The following is an 18,533-nucleotide window of genomic DNA, read 5'->3' as shown; positions in this document are numbered from 1 at the left end:
GCAAATGCGGCTTCTGGTTACTTTGTCGCAAATAGGGTAAGGGCCAGAATTTAGATCAAAAATGCAAGATTATTTAAAGTTAGAAACAAAAATTGAGAATATAAGCAAAATATAAACATCACACTAGAAAACCGACTAAAATACTCCACCAACAATAGCCGAAATAAGAACAGCACTAGACAAATTAAAAAACTATACGTCACCGGAATCGGGTCAAATAGCATCGGAGCTACTGAAGGAAGAAGAAGGCTTATTACTAAAAAGAATACATGAGCTGATAACAAAGATATAAGTAAATAAGCAGTTACCAGTGGAGGGGAATAGCGGTATTATTGTATTATTACATAAAAACGAGTCCAGGTAGAAATCGAAAGCTACAGGTACTAACAGATACTGTTAGTTCTATCCAGTTGTTCTTCATAAGCTGTTACCACCTCTGGTTGTATTGACGTTTTACTGACAACCATCACCTTTGTCTTTGTGGTGTTTAGCTTCAGTTCATATTCATCATACTTTGTGGGAATCCTTCTTTATAACTACTTGCAATTAACATTATTTTTGATACTAGATTGAACACTATCCAGTGCTTTATTAAAAACGAATTTCTAATAGATGTTAATTATTAGTGGATATAAAATGCAGCTCTGTCTTACTCCTCTTCATATTTGAAGCTGTTCAAAAATATCCTGGCCATTCCTGATGTTTGCACGTTGATGGTAGTAAAGATTTTTAATGATACGTAGGTATTTATCATTAACACCTACCTGCTGAAGAATAGCTATCATTTCAGTATGTTTTACGTGATCAAATGCCTTCTAAAAGTCCATAAAACACATATTGATTGGGTTTCCTTATTGTGAATTAATTGTGAATTGTAAATTTGCACCTAATTATGATTTACAATTGGGTTCAAATAAAATGGGAACTTGCTAAAAGACTTCTTTTAAAATGTCAGAAGTTGTTGATTTATTCATAGCACCGTAATATAATTCAACATAGTAGGATTGGGAATTTTAATAACATTTTTAAAAATATTATACAAAGTCAACATTTCATCTGAAGAATTGGATATAAATCAGGAAACAAAGGCAATGTTATTTTATTCATATATGATATAATAATAACTTTGTTTTTAGAATCAGTTTTATTTCCATTTTAGTAAGATATTTTAAGTTATATCATTTTAAGAAATAAATATTTGATATTGTATACAGTAAAGCATTAAATTGGCACGTCTATGAATTAGCGAGAATATTATACTTAGGTAAAAATTATGTTTTTATTATGTAAAAATTTCTTGTCTCACTTATTCATAAATAATAATAAAAAAGTCATATGAACAGACTTTCCTTCGTTGCCTTTTACTTTATCATTTTACAAATTACTTTCAAATTTCCTATAAGTTTGCTCGAAGATGAAGTAATGCTTTCAGGCTCTCTGAATTTCTTCTTTTATCTTCGTTAAGTGCTGTCCCCCAATCGGAGGTTGGATATCATCATCTCTATCTTTACTATATCACTGTCCGCTCATTACGTGTCCCACATATTGTACTAACTTACTTATTTGTACTCTATTTATTATTTTGTATTTTTGGCCCATTTCTCGCAATACTTCCGTTTTCGTTTTCTTCTGTGTCCATGATCTTCTGACCATCTTTCAATGATGACACATTTCATATGACTATAGCTTATTTATGTGTTCTTTCTTTAGTGACTAGTTTTTAAGTCCATATTGCAGCAAAAATAAAGAGAGTAGTAGAAAACACGTAACATCTCAGAGCTCTTACTCTCAGTTCTAATCTAAGGTCTTTATTGAAGATAATTGTATTCATTTTTACAAACTCATTTCTTGCTATTTATATCCTGGTTCTTATTTCTAAACTTATTATTCTCATTATGATTATTTTCGAAATTCTAGTTTCTTGACTTACTGAAAATTTAAAATTCCCTTTCCTTCTATTAAACTTGTAGACAAAAATATTTCGTGTTCCTTTGGATCTTTTATTATTATTATTTTTTAATTTTTGCTTTTGTTGCTAAATAAAAGATTATGATAAAAATAATAAGTAACCATATGTGCTTTGACCAACACAATAAATTGTTTTTACTTGAAGTTGACAAAATAACATCTACTACTTTTTTGCACGAGTATATAGTTTCTGTTAGTGAGATGGCTCATCTAAATATCATAAATTGAGTTCATTTTTTTTGCCAAAGAGGGTTGCAGGGTACAGACAAAATAATATTGCACAAATATTAAATATCCATCAATCTACTGTTTATTCTATAGTAGAAAGACACAATGAAACTGGAGAATACAAATATTTATATAATAATCATGGTCGCTAAGGATGGACTCTGCTCTAAAATATGACCAATACGTGAGATTTAAGTCTCTACAGAGTCGCCCACTTAAGGCTTAAACTTAGAAACATGTTTTTGAATTTAAGAAAATTAGTGTATCAATGTTACTGCAAGAGTTCCTAGGCTTCGACCATTTCGCATTAAACGTTGCACGTAAAATTTGCAAAAGTACATACTAAGAATGAGCAGCAGTCGGAAAAGGTTTCCTTTACAGACGAAACAAGAATACAATTAGGAAAACCTGATGGACGTAGTTGTGTATACAGAAGGTCAGCACAGAGCTTACTAAAATAAATTTATGAAGGAATGCTGACTGGTAGATATGCAACATCCTTAAAGAACAAGTTGTACTTTATGTCGGTTTTATTAACTACTATTATAATAATTGTGTGGATACATGACAATACTCTATTGATGTTTCATTTTCGCATTGAATGTTATAGCCAAAAAACCAGTAATTTTAATAATCCCGCCAAAAATTTGTTATAAATATTAAATCTTTAAGTTATGTGATTATTATTAACGTAAAATACCTACACCAGTAAAAAATATTTAGGGATATAAATTACAAAAATAATAAGGAAAAAAAAAGACCGAACACAAAATGAAAAAAAAAATTGCCGAGCCACATTTGAAGTGATGTGCTTATTTATTATTTTGTTTTCTAATTGGTGTGATTTATTATTTGGTTGATTTAAATTCTTGTCGATTATACATATAGCAGTATTCATAATTCTTAGAAGAATCCATTTGGAAGTTCTGGCTAAAAGAATTCAAGAAATAGATCTGACAGTATTCCAACATTGAATGATTTTAATTAATAAAAGTTCAAAAAAGTGTGTTCATTAAGATAAATTAAAAAAAAATGTAGATGGAAGTAATCTTGGTGTATTTTTATAAATTAAAACTCTGATAACTATTTTTCTGGGTGATTGTTTTTCATTATTGTTAAATATTGTTTTCAATATCAATTACCATATAGATAGGTGGGTGGTATACCATTATTTTAATTCAACGCACGAATTTGAAAAGAGTGATAATATTAACAATTAAACACTTGTTGTGTTCGTATTGTTGTTAAAATGTTTACAAAAAGTTTTTGCGTATGAGACTGAAGAAAACGATGCGACAAATATATTATGTATTCTTCTGATATGTGTAAAATATTCATGCCAGTCCTTTGATTGCCAGTGATTTTTATTTATAGAAATAAATAAATTTTGTAAACAATACCATGTATATTTTAATAAATGGTCTAAAGTTTATTGTAACAACATCTGAAAAAATGTAAATGCAATAACAATACAGCCCAGCTTAAAAACAGAATCAAAAAGATTCAATATAAGGCACAACGATAATCAAATAATACAAAGCATTATAATCATTTGGCAATCAGGGCAGAGTAATAAATAAAAATTTTAAGGAAATTTACAGCACGGGAAGCTCAAACAAAATATGTATTTTAATAGAACCTGTCGCTAAAATGTGGTGCATTTAAAACTTTTAGCTGTGCCCACCGGTACTGAGAAAATATGACAATAGCTAACCCTTGTTAATAATAGCTTATTCTTTTTCTTTTAAGACTCTGACGGTCGTACTTTTGGAAAAATTTGGGGTGTTCCTATGAATTATTAATTTTTTTTTACCATTTAAAATCCTAAAAATCTGAAAACAAATGAATTTATCACACACTTATTTTATATTTTATATACAACACAATATTTGTTGGCTAGAATGGACTTTGCACTGGCTACAATGCACTTTGAAAATAGTTGTAAGTTTCACAATATATTCGTAGTGAGTATAACTTATAGCCTAAGATCCTACTGCAGTATCACTACGTTCATAACGTAGTTAATCAAACTCACTTTTTTACATACATTTAAAATTAAGACAATACATTGATAATAGGTTGCTAGTCAAAAAGTGGCCGCAAATATTTTTAATTCAATTAATAATAATTAATTTTTGACAAAAAATTTATTTCGTTCATTTATTTTTTAAATAAAATACGCTGCTAATCAAATTGAAGCTAATTTTTTCTTAGTATGATATAAGTTTACTTGAGAAAACTTGGTCGAAAATTAGTGTGACTAGCTGTTAAAAACGCCAGCTAGCGCGCCACGGTTTGAAGTGTCAGTTGTGTGAGTTTTTAAAGCATGCGTCGATAGATATATGAATAATATACATATTATTACTTATTAAATCCGAGTTGTTGCGCCCTAACTTTATTTTACTTTATCTTTAATACCTCGCGTTTTTAACAGTTGGCAACCATAATTTTCGACCATTTTTTCTCAGGAAACCATATATTATCATCATATTAAGAAAAATATTAGCTTTGATTTGATATAAAAATCATGCATATACGCCATGAGCAGCGTATTTGATTTAAAAATTAAATCAAGGAAATAAAATATTTGTCAAAATCTAACTACTAGTAATTGAATTAAAAATATTTGTGGCCACTTTTTGACTGGCAACCTATTATCAATGATTTCTCGTAATTTTAAATGTATGTACAGATGTGAGTTTTATGAACTACGCTATAAACGTAGTGATCCTGCAGTGGGATCTGGGTACTAATACGATTTCTACTGTGAAAGGGTTAAAGAGTTCTTAAAATTACATTTTTTTGGCGAAAAATATCTTATTAGAATGAAAAAACTGGGTTTTGATTGTACAAATACGAATTTTTTTGACGTTTAACCTTAAATATGAATAAAAAAATGTTGAAAAACTAGTGAAAGTACAAAATGGACTAATATTTTGTAGATATATTTTACACTTATAATTTTACGAAAAATCGTAAATTTCACATTAAAACAATCATTCAATCTCATAACGCAGTTTAAAAACTTTATCTAACCAATGATTTATGCTGTACTTTCTTAACTCAGTATATTCAGTGTACTCGCCAAGATTAGCAAACATGAAAGTCTCATAAATTATTATCTTTCCTTGATGATTCACTATTTACTAATATTACTACTGGTGACACTGTATTATCAACATACAAAATGTTGTCCAAATTTCAAATTTTTTTTTTTAACACATTTTCAATTGCCTTTTGCCAATTTTCCTTGGTCACATGTAATGAAAAACTTTCTAACAATGCTTTTACATCACTTAATTTAAATGCCTTATTATGTCGAGCTATATATCTTTTAACTTATGCCTATACAGTTCAATAAAGTTTAGTTGGGAGTAGTAGCCAGGAAGACCCAAAACATCAATATTATGTGTTTTTGCAAGTTCATTTACTGCTTAACGTTATAGAGTCTTATTTAATTTTATAATTTCAAGCAATTTAATTTTTACAAATTTTTCTGGAAAACTGAGGTTTCTGCATGTTATCCATTTAATGATATCCTGTTTTTTCCTAGAAGTATTTAACGTTCAGTTTGACGGGAATGATAACTAGCGTTGTCCATTACTACAACTGAACCTTTTGGTAACAGTTCAATTATCTGCTGAAAATATTCTTAAAAAACATCACTGTTAATATCTTTATGGTAGTTTTCTGTTTTTTAGATTATAATATTAAAGAACCACCTTCTAAAAACCTGTTACTACTTGGAATATGTGTTATTAGTAGGCGTCGTCTCTTATTGGAAGACACTGTAGCTAATCCTTCCAAAAAAAGCCTGTCATGAAGATTAAACGTTTGTGTCCTGCCACATTTCACCCAGTGTGTAACTCTTATTCACTTAAGTTTCATGTAAATATTATATTGGTTTATATTCTGCACGTAATTTAAAAATGATTCTGAGATATCTCGGTCTCCAACAAACAGTTTCTTCAGTATTAATAATAGTTGCTGTTCTATCATGTTTTGCCACTTGAACTTCAATTCTCTTAAAGTTTCCCATAGTTTTGTATGTCCCATTTTAGGGAAATATTTTTACCAAGTAACTATAACCATAGCATTAGTGATATCTAAGAAGTTGATACGAATAACCCTTAAATTATAATTTCTAAAATCTAAGGATTTACCCAATTTTAGTCCAATTTTATTGCAATAAGTAAAATAGTCACTTTTATATTTAAAGATTTACACCAAATAACTAAAAAAACATATAAAGTAGATACCGAATAGATACCTTCTTCTACAATTTAATTACTCCATAACGATTGCAAAAACACTATAAAAAGAATATAAAATGCTACAAAGTAAAATTACAAAAATCAACAATAAGCTGTGTAACGACAAGGCACCAGTAGAAGATGAAATACACGAACAAACATGACCAAAATTCAAAGAATATACTGAGGTCCTTAAATAGTTTTCATTAAATTTTAAAGTGCTTTTGATTTAATTCGTAATATGATTTTTATTTAGAAGAAACTTTAAGTCTCTTTGCTTCTTCTCTTCTTCCTCATGTACCATGTCCTTTCAGAACGTTGGTTACCATCATAGCTATCTTAATTTGATTCACTGCCACCCTAAATAGCATGTATCAACACAATACCAATCTCGCAAGTTCTTCAACCATGAGATTCTTCTTCGTTCTGGTGGACTGAGTTTGCCTGCTATTTTTCCTTGCATGATATTGCTCTTTGCTTGTTGACGCTAAATAGTAATTTTGAGGTCCCATCATAAGCCCATCGGAGATTTACTATAACTGAATTAGGAGTTGTTGATCGTCTAGTGACTCCTTTTGCTTGATGCTTGTTCCAGTTAATAGACAAAAACAATTACAGAATTCCAAACCCAGCAATTCCAAAAAACTCATAAGTCTATTTTTAAGTTTATAAAGCAAAAATACGACTCCAAGGTAATACAATAGAAGAATTTCAAACCAACAAAGGAATAAAATAAGTAGCCTCAATATTTTCAATACTAATTAATTAACTTCGTTTTAGAAGGTTTAGAAGAAAAACAAAGCTAGGTAACACTCATATGTTAAACCAAATTCAAGCAATCGCCTAACCAGACGATTGGGAAATAATAACGTACACCAGAGAAAAACTCATCAAAACCATAACAATATTGGACAATAAAGTCAAAAAGATGGGACTAGAAATAAAGGAGGGGAAAACAAAAGCATATGATAGTAGGAAAAGAAAGATGAGAAAGACTCAAATATCTAATAAAAAAAAATATAAATTCGAAAATAGATCTTTCACTTTATATTTAAAAGAAAGAGTTATGAAGGGAAATAAGACCTACGACAAAAACAAAACTGTAATAAATACTAGAAAACTAAGCTACAACACAAAAATTCATATCTGTAAGACTTTAATAAGACCTCCAACAATAATATATTCAATGGTAACAACCACATTGAACGAGAAAGAAGAAATTAGCCTAAAATATTGAAAAATCCTGAGAACCCTAATGGTACCAACCATAGTAGGTAAAACGCAAAAAAGCAAAACAATAATTAGAATAACTACCTATATGTTTGGGTTCTTTTACTAAAAACCACAATGGAACTAACAGTAAGAAAACCAGTTAGTCCAAAATAAAAAAGACGATTTTCCACATTCCCCATTGGTATTAAATATCAAAAAATAACAACTTATTACAAAACACTTGGATAATAGTATCAAAAAAAAAAAAAAAAATTGCGCAAGTAGGTAGTTATGTTAAAACGGGTATTTTAATATATTAAAGAAAAATTTTATTCCGTATTTTTGTTATTTCCAAACAACAGGTGACTAAGTATATGGCAGTACCTCATTATTTGCAATAGCTAATTGTTTTTCGTTTATTTTTATTTATTATTTTGAGAGCATTAACTTGTTATTATTTATTATGAGAGTACTCAGAATTATATGTCAAAAATATTTGCATTTTATTAGACGTAGAAAACATTGTAAATCTAGAAAAAAATATGGCAAAAAATAAAATATTATAATACATAATTACTGTTTTTAACGGAAGCATTTTAATTTACAGGTATAAACAGTGAATCACATAAGGTAAGTATACGAGAGTAATGCAAGTTTGTAGATACTGAAGAAAACAGGAATTTTTAAGCATAGTAAAAATCAGTCTAGAAGGTGATCATCGGCATGCGAGACACAAAAAAACTACCAAAAGCTTTTAACCACCCTAATGGGAAAAGACTGGAATCAAGATGATATGCTCAGAAGCGGTACAAACAATCTTCTTCATCTATATCTATATTTTTATTTAATAAAATATTTCTAGATGGTCCTATATAAGTGCTATATGCTATTCTTTCATCAATCCAGTGCTAGTTGTATACCCATTATCTGTTTTTCCATCTTCTGTGATATTCGTCCAGTTTGTCGGAAAAAATTTTAAATTACCATTCACCTATCTTATTAATGACCTTCGGACATTATATATATATATATATATATATATATATATATATATATATATATATATATATATATATATATATATATATATATATATATATATATATATATACCTATATTCATATACAAAATACATCAACAAAAAATCCAATTGAATAATAAATATGTCAATAAAATCAAAATTTTCAAAAGTACCACTAGTTATAATACAAAAAACAGGGTTTATGTTACCACTTTTGTTAAAATAAAAATTTAATATAAATATTATGAAGAGAAATAACTATTAAATGCGTTTCTTCACCAATTCAAAGCTAAAAAAGTGGTCATCCTCAATTGCCTTAATTTAGAAACAAGGTTTTTTTCAATAATAAAAACAAAAAGCTAGTACTTACACAGAAATTCTGAGCTCGTTCTTGTTGACAGGCATCTTTTAACCCTTTTAGTGTATTCGTATTTGAAAATCGTTGCCACTACTGACACAGTCAACCAAAGCAACCACAGACGAAGTAAATAAACAAACTGAACAATACCTAGAGCGTGTCTTTCAAACTACCACAACCGGGAAATTATTACAACTGAAGTTAGCGCGTTTGTTGACCGGCGTTTTGTAGCGACAGTCACGTGAATGTACCAAACAACTGAAAGCTACCAGCGCTTTCGTCGCACTCGGCCAGCACGAATGATTATTAGGTCATATGGTACAGTATACCAAACAACTTCGATGACTGACTGGAATGATTCGCTAAGCCGGCGATAAGGTAACCATACTATTTGATTTTTGGCATTTAATTACAGATTTTATTAAGATTTATTTACCTATTTGGTCATGATGGTAGTTAAAAAGTTACCTGGAATTACAGGTAATAACCAGAAGAAATGTATAAAACACTTAATAAGTGGTAATCTTAAACGACATGTTTGTTTTTGAAATAAAAATCAATTCTGCAATTCGAGAAATAACACTATGAAAAATACTTGAACATATATAAAAAAAAGTTATACGAAAATTAGTTTGTATTTATGCAATACAGATCAACACTTTTGCAATCTGCAATTTTTATTATAAAGAAGCTAATGGTACAATATAAAAGCAATAAACAACCGTTTCTCATTCCTATATTTTTCCCATAACCATTCCAAACCAATTGATTTTGGGAAACAATTATTATATGATAGAATAATACGAGAGATTGTGTAGCGGATACTAAACAAAAAAAGTTCCGCTATGTGAAAGGGTCGAGAGATGTGTTCTTTTTCTAATTAGCGTAAAGTTAAGTGGGAAGAAATTAATCCCAGGGGACGAGTTTTGCAAGCAGAGTCTTAGGACTTTGCACCTCCTTAAAAAGTGCGTACATCCTTAAGACCGCTGGGTACTCCCAACAATAATTGGGGTTTGTAATCTTTGATTGCACCCTTCACAAGGTGATGCTTTTGAAATTGAACACAGCGGATCTAGACGGGAGATAGTCGATAAACACTCGTCAAGCCAAGCCGTGAGACACCGTGATGAAGGCTGTAAGGCGCTATTGTAACAGTGTCGCAAAGGTTCCTTTGGGGCAACAGGTAGCATCCCATCGTATTTAGACCTTTCCCCTTGCTACTCATGGGACCAATATGGTAAAAAAAGAAAAAAATCAAAGGGAAAAAGAATTCTTGAGGCCGAAAAAACATGAAACTCTAAAGCCAAAACCACGGATCCTTAAGTCGAAAGGCAGGGAACTTCTAAAAAATCCGAACGCCGAAAGGCCAGGGAGTTCTAAAGAAACCTCTTATGTTAAAAGGCATGGCACCACAAAGTCTGCCAGAGTCACAGCGTTGGAAGACGATAATCTCATGACAGACGAAGAGATTAAGGCTGCAAAACTATCGCGGTCAAACGAATGCACACCACCCGAAAGTCAACGCAAAGGGATAAGGATCGAGGACATCACTTTCAGCGAAGCTGCCACTTTTGTTAAGATTGCGACAGTACTAACAGGATTCTGAGAAGCCAAGATAGATGTGGATAAGCTAAGGCAATACAAAAAGCTGTCTTCATGGCTTATGAAGATATTACAGAAGTAGAACTTCAGGTTCGCTTTCTGAAGAGTACCCACAGGCCTGCTTTCCTAGAACTAAACTGTGTGGATGAGACAAGTGTAAGGTAAGTATAGGAGATTATTCCAATCCTAAGGTCTTTTGAGAATGCATTTCTTAAAGCTTTGGAGATATACTTTAAAGATATACCTAAGCCGCACTTCTGCACTGTCTTCGTACAGGATTAACATGATGAACGTCTTGATTCCAAAATAATCCTTAATAGACTAAGGACAAGTAACTAAGGGCTAAGAACACATCTATGGACAGTCTGGAAAAGCAAACTTTTAGACAAAGCAGTGTTATGGACTTTCTAAATAGCTTTTAAATCTCGTGAAAAGCACCATAAACTTAAAATGTTTCCCCTTCTTTCAGAGTGGAAAAGTTAACTTTACGATACAAGGAAGGAAGAGAAAAACACTGCAGGAAAAGCTAGTAGCAATTCGCTCCAGTAAAACAGGCTTGTGGAGTCTATATATAGAGGTTCAGGAAGACGAACACCCTTCTTTAGGTAAAACCAGCTCACTCGTAAGGACTATTTTTTAAAAGTGCGTTGGATACACAGAAGAAGAGATAAGATCAACGGAGCCGGAACCGGTTAACTCTTCGCAGTAAAGAGATGACTAAGTCTCCTGCAGGCCAATCTTTAACAATCAAAAGCCGCATCAGAAACGATGGATAGAGAGTGCAACAAAAAGGCATTGTTCTTGCCCTCCTACAGAAGACCTGTCATCAGTAGTTTTATACAATTTACCAAGTAAATTCATAAAAATTTCCATCAATTGAGCGAGTTTATTAGGGAGTGCATAGTTGGCTCTTTCTTTTCAGAAAATTGCGAATAAGATTCACATAATTTAAAATACTGTGTTAAGATGTTATCGAGCATGGTGTCTAAAAGGCCGAACACGAAGAATAAAAGCACAGGACGGCATCAAAGATCAAAAGAGTGTAAAGATCGTCACCTAAGTTTAGTGGTTCTAAGAGACCGCTCATTCACTACTAGCTCTATTGCAAATCCATTGTTAGCAGAACGTAAAAAACAAATTGGAATACAAGCAAGTAATCTTCGAATTCGCAGTTATGGTTTTTTTTATTTCGGCCACACTGTGCTACCTACCTCCTACCCACGACATCGACTTAATTGTTTTAAATGATGCAGAAAACGATTAACTTACGACAAGGAATGCCACAGGGTCGTCTTTATTGATGAATCTCGATTGTGTTTAGGGATGCATAATGGCCGGGTCAGGATCAGAAGATGACGAGGTGAAAGACGAAGTCGCGGTTTATTGTCGAACGGCACGTGCACCACTTATGGTTAAAGGGCATCTCTAATCTTCGTCAGAGGAAACATGACAGCTCAGCGATACGTAGAAGAAATTCTGGAGAAATATCTTATACTCTACCTTTAAACGCTCCAACATCCACCTCAGCAGGATAACGGAAGGCAATACATTACCAGGATAACCATGGACTTTTTTGAATAACATGGAGTAAATCTTTTGCACTGGTCGCCGAAATCCCCAGATTTATCCCAAATTGAACACATTTGGGACATGAATTGTCGGAGACTTCTTAGTTTAGAGCAGTGGTTCCCAACCTTTTTCCCATGATCGCCCCCTTAGACAGGTTTCACTAGTTATGAATACTACAATCGCCCCCCCCCCCTACAAAAGGTAAGTATCCATATTTATTTATTTTTACATTTCGTAAAATGATAAATGGTTATATGTCTGTAAAAGAATTGTTAATGGCTTCTTTGGGCCTGGTGTCCCTCACATAATTTCTTTATATCTGGCTCAATGTTGGTTAATAACAACCTCAAATCCACTCTTTCTATTATGTCGAGCCTATTTCTTTGTCTGTTTTTCAATATACACATAGAAATAAAACCTTTCTCCACTAGATATGTTGTGGGGAATGCCAATAATAATAATTTGATTGCATTCCACAAGATTCTTTTATCCGCGGCCAAAATCTTTCGTACTACACTCCCGAAACAAACTTTCAATTTCAACATCATGTCTCAAATCAATCAAGTTTTCTTAAAGAGAAACTTCCACGCTGAAAGGATTGATAAACCAAGTTGGCACTTTCAGACTAGTCAAATCTTGGAATCGGGCTGCAGATCTTCTTTCAGTGTTTGAAGGTGAAGGCATATGTTTAAAGATCCTCAGAATCAACACAAGAAGATTTCAAGTTGGGGAATTTGGTCAGATCTCTTCTCTGAATATTTTCTTCAAAAATAGATAGTTTGTCAATGAATGCTCCGACTACTGCCTTCGCTTTGGCCATATTTATGTTCTTTCCCTGTAGTTGCAGGTTCATTTCATTTAATTTTTGAAAAATATCTGATAAGTAAGCGATGCCATTTCGCTTCTCTTGTAGTTCTGTACTCAGTGTGGGGTCAGTAGTATTAAGAAATTCAATAACAGTATCCATGAGGCTGAAGAACCGCCTTAAGCAATTGCCTTTAGAAAGCCAGCGGACTTCCATATGTAGTAGCAATGTATTAAATATCTCATACGAAATATTCGATCATTCTTTGGTTATTAATTTTATTTACCGCATCTATGACAAGTGGAAGAGAATCGTGCAACCTCCCACTCAAATTCTTGGCAGCCAAATGCTCTCTGTGAATGACGCAGTGAACACACAAAATTCCAGGTACTGCTTGTTTCAGATGTGCAATAAATCCCCGATGGCGTCCTGTCATTGCTGCTGCGCCGTCAGTAGCACAGGCGATCATATTTAATAAGGGAATCTCTTTTTCCTCAAAAAATCTCTTAACGACCTCAAATATGGAAGATCCTTTTGTATCAGTAATTAGACTTGTAACAAACAGCATTTCCTTGGCCATTTCTCCATTGTCGTCAATGAATCGGACATATGACAGCAGCAAAGCTGTGCTGTCACTCAGGGTACTCTCGTCAAGTTGCACAGTAAACTCTCTGCTTTTCAATTTGTTGCAGAAAACATCTTCGACATTCGCTCCTATTTCATCAATCCTTCTGGAGACAATTTTATTGCTGAGAGGAACTGCATCAGTTACTTGGCCGGCCTGACTGGGTCCCAACATAGTATCAACTATCTCTTTGACAGCTGGGAGGATGAGTTCTTCTCCAATTGTGTACGGCTTGGCACTTTTTGACTCACTGAACACAATGACTGTCAGTTGAAACAAAACAACTTTATATACCACAATACAAAACTCGGGAACGAAAGACTCCGCATTTGAAGCGACGACAACCTCGGCCGTTCGCTTTTTGTTCGAGTCAGATCGGCAGGAGCGGTACCTACTTCTCATCATTCTTATCCCACTTCTGTCTCTTTCTCTTTTGTGCGGATGATCGCACAATACGAAAGCTCGATAAAAGGAAAATGCAGAATTCGTTATAATGTATAATTATAACGATAATGTATAGAATTAAATTGTATTATGATTCATAGCTCTCTGTGACTAGACGAGATGTTTGTGTTATTATTACCTGCATTGGTATACATATATTTACTTTTTATTATCCTATGGATATCCGATCGAAAGTATTGTATTTTTTTTCTCTTTTATTATTTTTCTCATTTACCCTTTTCTCGTTTTCCGGATGCTAAACGCCCCCCTTATCGCCCCCTTTTCTCTGTCGCCCCCCATATCGCTTCTTTCGCTCTATCGCCCTTCTGAATATCTCAAATCGCTCCCCGGGAGGCGATCGCCCCCAGGTTGGGAATCACTGGTTTAGAGCATCCTCCAGAAGCTAGGTGAGTGCTTCAGGAGAAATTAATTAGGACATGAAACAAAATACCCCAGCAGGATATTGAACATATCAGAAGGATATTTAATACACAGCGGTATGGAAAATGAAAAATTCCGTGCCAAATCTTTCACACTCACACACACGCACGCATGCACACACACGCACATACACACATCCACACACACGCACGCACGTACACACACTCACACACACACACGCACACATACACGCACACACGCAAACACACACACACACACACACATACACGCAAACACACACGCACACCTACACACGCACATTCACAACACACCCACGCACACACACACACGCACACACACACACGCACATAAGCATCAACACATTAGTAATTGAAATAGTGAAAGCGATTTAGAACAAAAACTGGAACAGTGGCGACATACTCTTGAGGAAAACTCAAAACTTAGTAGCATAAAAACATAGTAGCTTAAAAGCATAAAAAAGAGTATTTGCAATGTTCATTTAAAGATAGTTACTAAAAAAAAATAATGTTTTTGGATGGTAAAACAATTGTGAAAAGTAATAGTTTTAAGTATCTAGGATCGTAGGGGGAAATAGATGAAGACGTATGCAGTGGAATTAGGTTTGGATGGATGTTTTAAGCTAAATATCAGCCAGTTTAAAAGGAAAAAAAAACAACGAATGCATGTGGTGGAACTATGAATGCTTATATGTGCGACTTCGAGAAGTTAATTACTTATTACGAAAATTGCTGATCTGCGGGTTACTGGGAGGAATAGGAGAGAAAGATCGAAGAAAACCTGTGAAAAATATGATAGAGCAATAGCGAAATTTTTAGAGATGCTTATATAAAGTTGGAGGACAATAGGCAATAAACAAAAATCATGTTTTTTGACTTACCCACATTTGAAATATTTTTTTCTAGATGTATAGTGTGAAAAACTTTATACTTTTGTAAAAATATATAAGATTTTATCTCTACAATAATCATGGTATAATTTATGATAATTTTGATAAATTACATATTGTGATGACAATTATCTTTTTTATATAATAATAATTATTTTACCATTGTCATTGCTTGTTAAACTTGATTTAATTATTTCGTTACATATATTAGTTAACCAAATGTAATAAATCAGTAGTACATACGAGGAGACAGATTCATCTTCTGTCTCTTAAATTGTTATTGGTAGGAATTGTGTTTTATTACTAATACATTTCTTTTAATCATATGAAATAGTAGATTTGAAAATAAGAATTTAAATCAAAAATATCGCAATGTAGAGTCAAAATACAAATAAAATATTTGCAAGACAACAATAACGCTAAAAATAACACATAATATATACATATAACACATATTTTCGCGAAATCTGATTCCCTTTTATATCATGTGTTTATTAAAATTTCACTAAAGGTGTTCTGAACCAATTACTTGGACATTAAATAAATTACAAAACCACAAGATGGTAGAACGGGTATTATAAATTTTTAAGACACATTTTGTTGCTGTTAGATATTCAGCCGATTCCTTAGTAGCAATTTACATGCATACCCAAGAGACTAAAAAAAAATACTATACTTTACATAGAAAATTCGGGATCAAGCTAAAACTTAAACTTCTTGGGTTGACTGAGTGAATTGTCACGTTAATTAAGGGTAAGATTTATATATATATATATATATATATATATATATATATATATATATATATATATTTATATATATATATTATATATATATATATATATATATATATATATATATATATATATATATATATATATAAAGGTTCTTGAACTCCTAACTGGAGCATAGAGCTTCAGTGAAAACGCGCCAACGTGTTCTATTATGCGCTAAGGCCTTCACCTAATTCCAAGACTTTCTTTGACCTCTTATCTCTTCCATGATGGATCTTGTCCAAGTTTGTACTGGGCGACCTCTTTTACTTCTTCCTAGGAGATTCCACTCTAGGGCAATCTTTGCAATACTGGAATTATTTTTTCTGAGTGTGACCAATCCAACCCCACTTTCTGGACTTTATTTAATGTTCTACCCTTTTTGTTAGGTCAGGTGTAGTAGATCCTCATTTCTGATGATGTTAGGCCAGAAAATAAGAACAATTCGTCGTAGACATTTATTGATAAAGACCTGAAGTTTATCTGTAAGGGTTTTAGTCCCTTTCCAGGTTACACTTTCCAGGTTACACTTTCCGTAGAGTAGACCATGACATTTGACTGAAATATTCGAATCTTTGTCCTTGTAGTATACTCGCCAGATCTCCAAACAGGGTTTAGCATGCTGAACGCTTGTTGAGATTTTCGTATCCTCATACGAATATCATCCTCTGTACCTCCGCTTTCTGTTATGACACTTTAAAGATACGTAAAGTTTACCACATTTTCAATCTGCATGTTGTTGATAGTAAATAGCGTGTTGTTTCTTGCATTTACTCTCATGGATTTGGTTTTACTAATATTGATTTTCAAATCTACTTTATTGGCTTCAGTGGAAAGTGTTTCCAATTGATCAGCCACATCTTGGAACCTTTGTCCTAACAGGCAGATATCGTTGGCGTATTCTAGATCTCGACTCTGATCTACGGAATAGAAGCATGGACACTTAACGCGTCGACTACTAAAAAGTTGGAAGCATTTGAACTATGGGTGTATAGAAGAATCCTGAAGATATCATGGACCGAGCATGTAACAAACAACGAAGTCGAGAAGAATCAACAAAAGAATGGAAATATTGGAAACCATCAAGGAAACCATCACTGATGGCAGCAATTAATTATACAAGGGAAAATCCAGGACAAGAGATGTGTAGGAAGGAGAAAAATCCCATGGTTGCGTAACTTGAGGGAATGGTACGGATGCGCATCAATCGAACTATTGAGAGCGGCAGCATCTAAGATCAGAATAGCCATAATGATTGCCAACCTACGTCGCGAAGATGGCACGCAAAGAAGAAGAAAAATCATGATCGCTTAGGTGTGTTGTTAACGTCCATTGTATCCCTCTTGTGTTGGAGTCTAGTTTGGAGAGAACATAGTCTACTGCTATGTTAAAAAGAAACGGAGAAAGCATGCATCCCTGTTTGACTACAGTAAGTATGTCAAATTCGTCGCTGTTCATTCCATTGTGTGACCCGCTGCATTTCTCCTCAGTGTACAGTGACTTTATAATGGAAATTATTTTATGCGGGATGTTTCTTAGCTCTAAAATTTTTCAATAAGCAGCATGAGATAAGCTGTCAAAGGCATGCTCGAAGTCAACAAAAACCATGTATAGGGGTGTGTTTCATTCAACCGATTGTTCCATTCTTACCCTCACAGTATGTGGTCTATCCATTAGGATTCTGGTCTAAAGCCTGCTTGAATAGCTCGAAATTCAATCTCGTTTGTTAATCTTTTAAGTATGATGGTCATGAAGATTTTATTTATTGCGGTAAGCAAGGTTATTCCTCTCCAGTTTTTGCACAGTGTGAGGTTGCCCTTTTTTGAAAGCTTAATAATGTTACCCCTGTTCCAGCCCGCTGGAATGCTGTTTGTTTTCCACACCTCTCGGATTATGGGGAGCAAAAGTTCGGTAGTTAGATGCGGATCAGTTTTAAGTATTTCGGTAGCAATGTTATCGATTCCCGGAGACTTGTTATTTCTCATAGATTTGATAGATGTTATTATCTCCGTTTTGGAAGGGGTCTCGCAACATATACGCAAGTCTAGATTCTGCGGGTTTTCGACAATTTCATCTGCGTTTTCCCTGGGCGTGCCTAGCATCTCCTGAAAATGCTATTTTTAATCTTTCTACTTGGTCATTTGTTGTAGTAAGTAATTCGCCTGTCTTGGGTCTTACAATGTTTGAATCTTTGGACCCATTTTTTACTAGTCGTCTAGTAATTTGGTATATCTCTCTAGTTCTGTTGTGTTGTGCAGCTGTTTCAGCTTGTTTTGCCAGTTCTTCAGCCCACCTTCTTTTGTCTCTGCTTGGATTTCTTTTAACTGCTTTATTTATTGTTTCATATTCTTGTTGTCGGATCGCTC

General features: G+C 33.2%; 1 protein-coding gene across 2 annotated transcripts in view; it reads right to left on the bottom strand.

Moving 5' to 3' along the window:
• The window catches only part of Esp (Epidermal stripes and patches), a 116,434-nt gene extending 107,175 nt beyond the window's left edge, over positions 1-9,259 (bottom strand). The window contains exon 1 of one of the 2 annotated variants that reach the window (XM_072544555.1): positions 9,053-9,259. In XM_072544555.1, the coding sequence (XP_072400656.1) occupies positions 9,053-9,087 (35 nt within the window). In that variant the 5' untranslated portion in view covers positions 9,088-9,259. The remainder of the gene's footprint in view (positions 1-9,052) is intronic. The other variant, XM_072544553.1, reaches the window with a different exon arrangement.
• Between the last annotated feature and the right edge of the window lie 9,274 nt (positions 9,260-18,533).

The sequence above is a fragment of the Diabrotica undecimpunctata genome, chromosome 1 (genome assembly GCF_040954645.1).
Source record: "Diabrotica undecimpunctata isolate CICGRU chromosome 1, icDiaUnde3, whole genome shotgun sequence".
Taxonomy (NCBI): Eukaryota; Metazoa; Arthropoda; class Insecta; order Coleoptera; family Chrysomelidae; genus Diabrotica; species Diabrotica undecimpunctata.
This window is presented reverse-complemented; position numbering and strand designations above follow the sequence as displayed.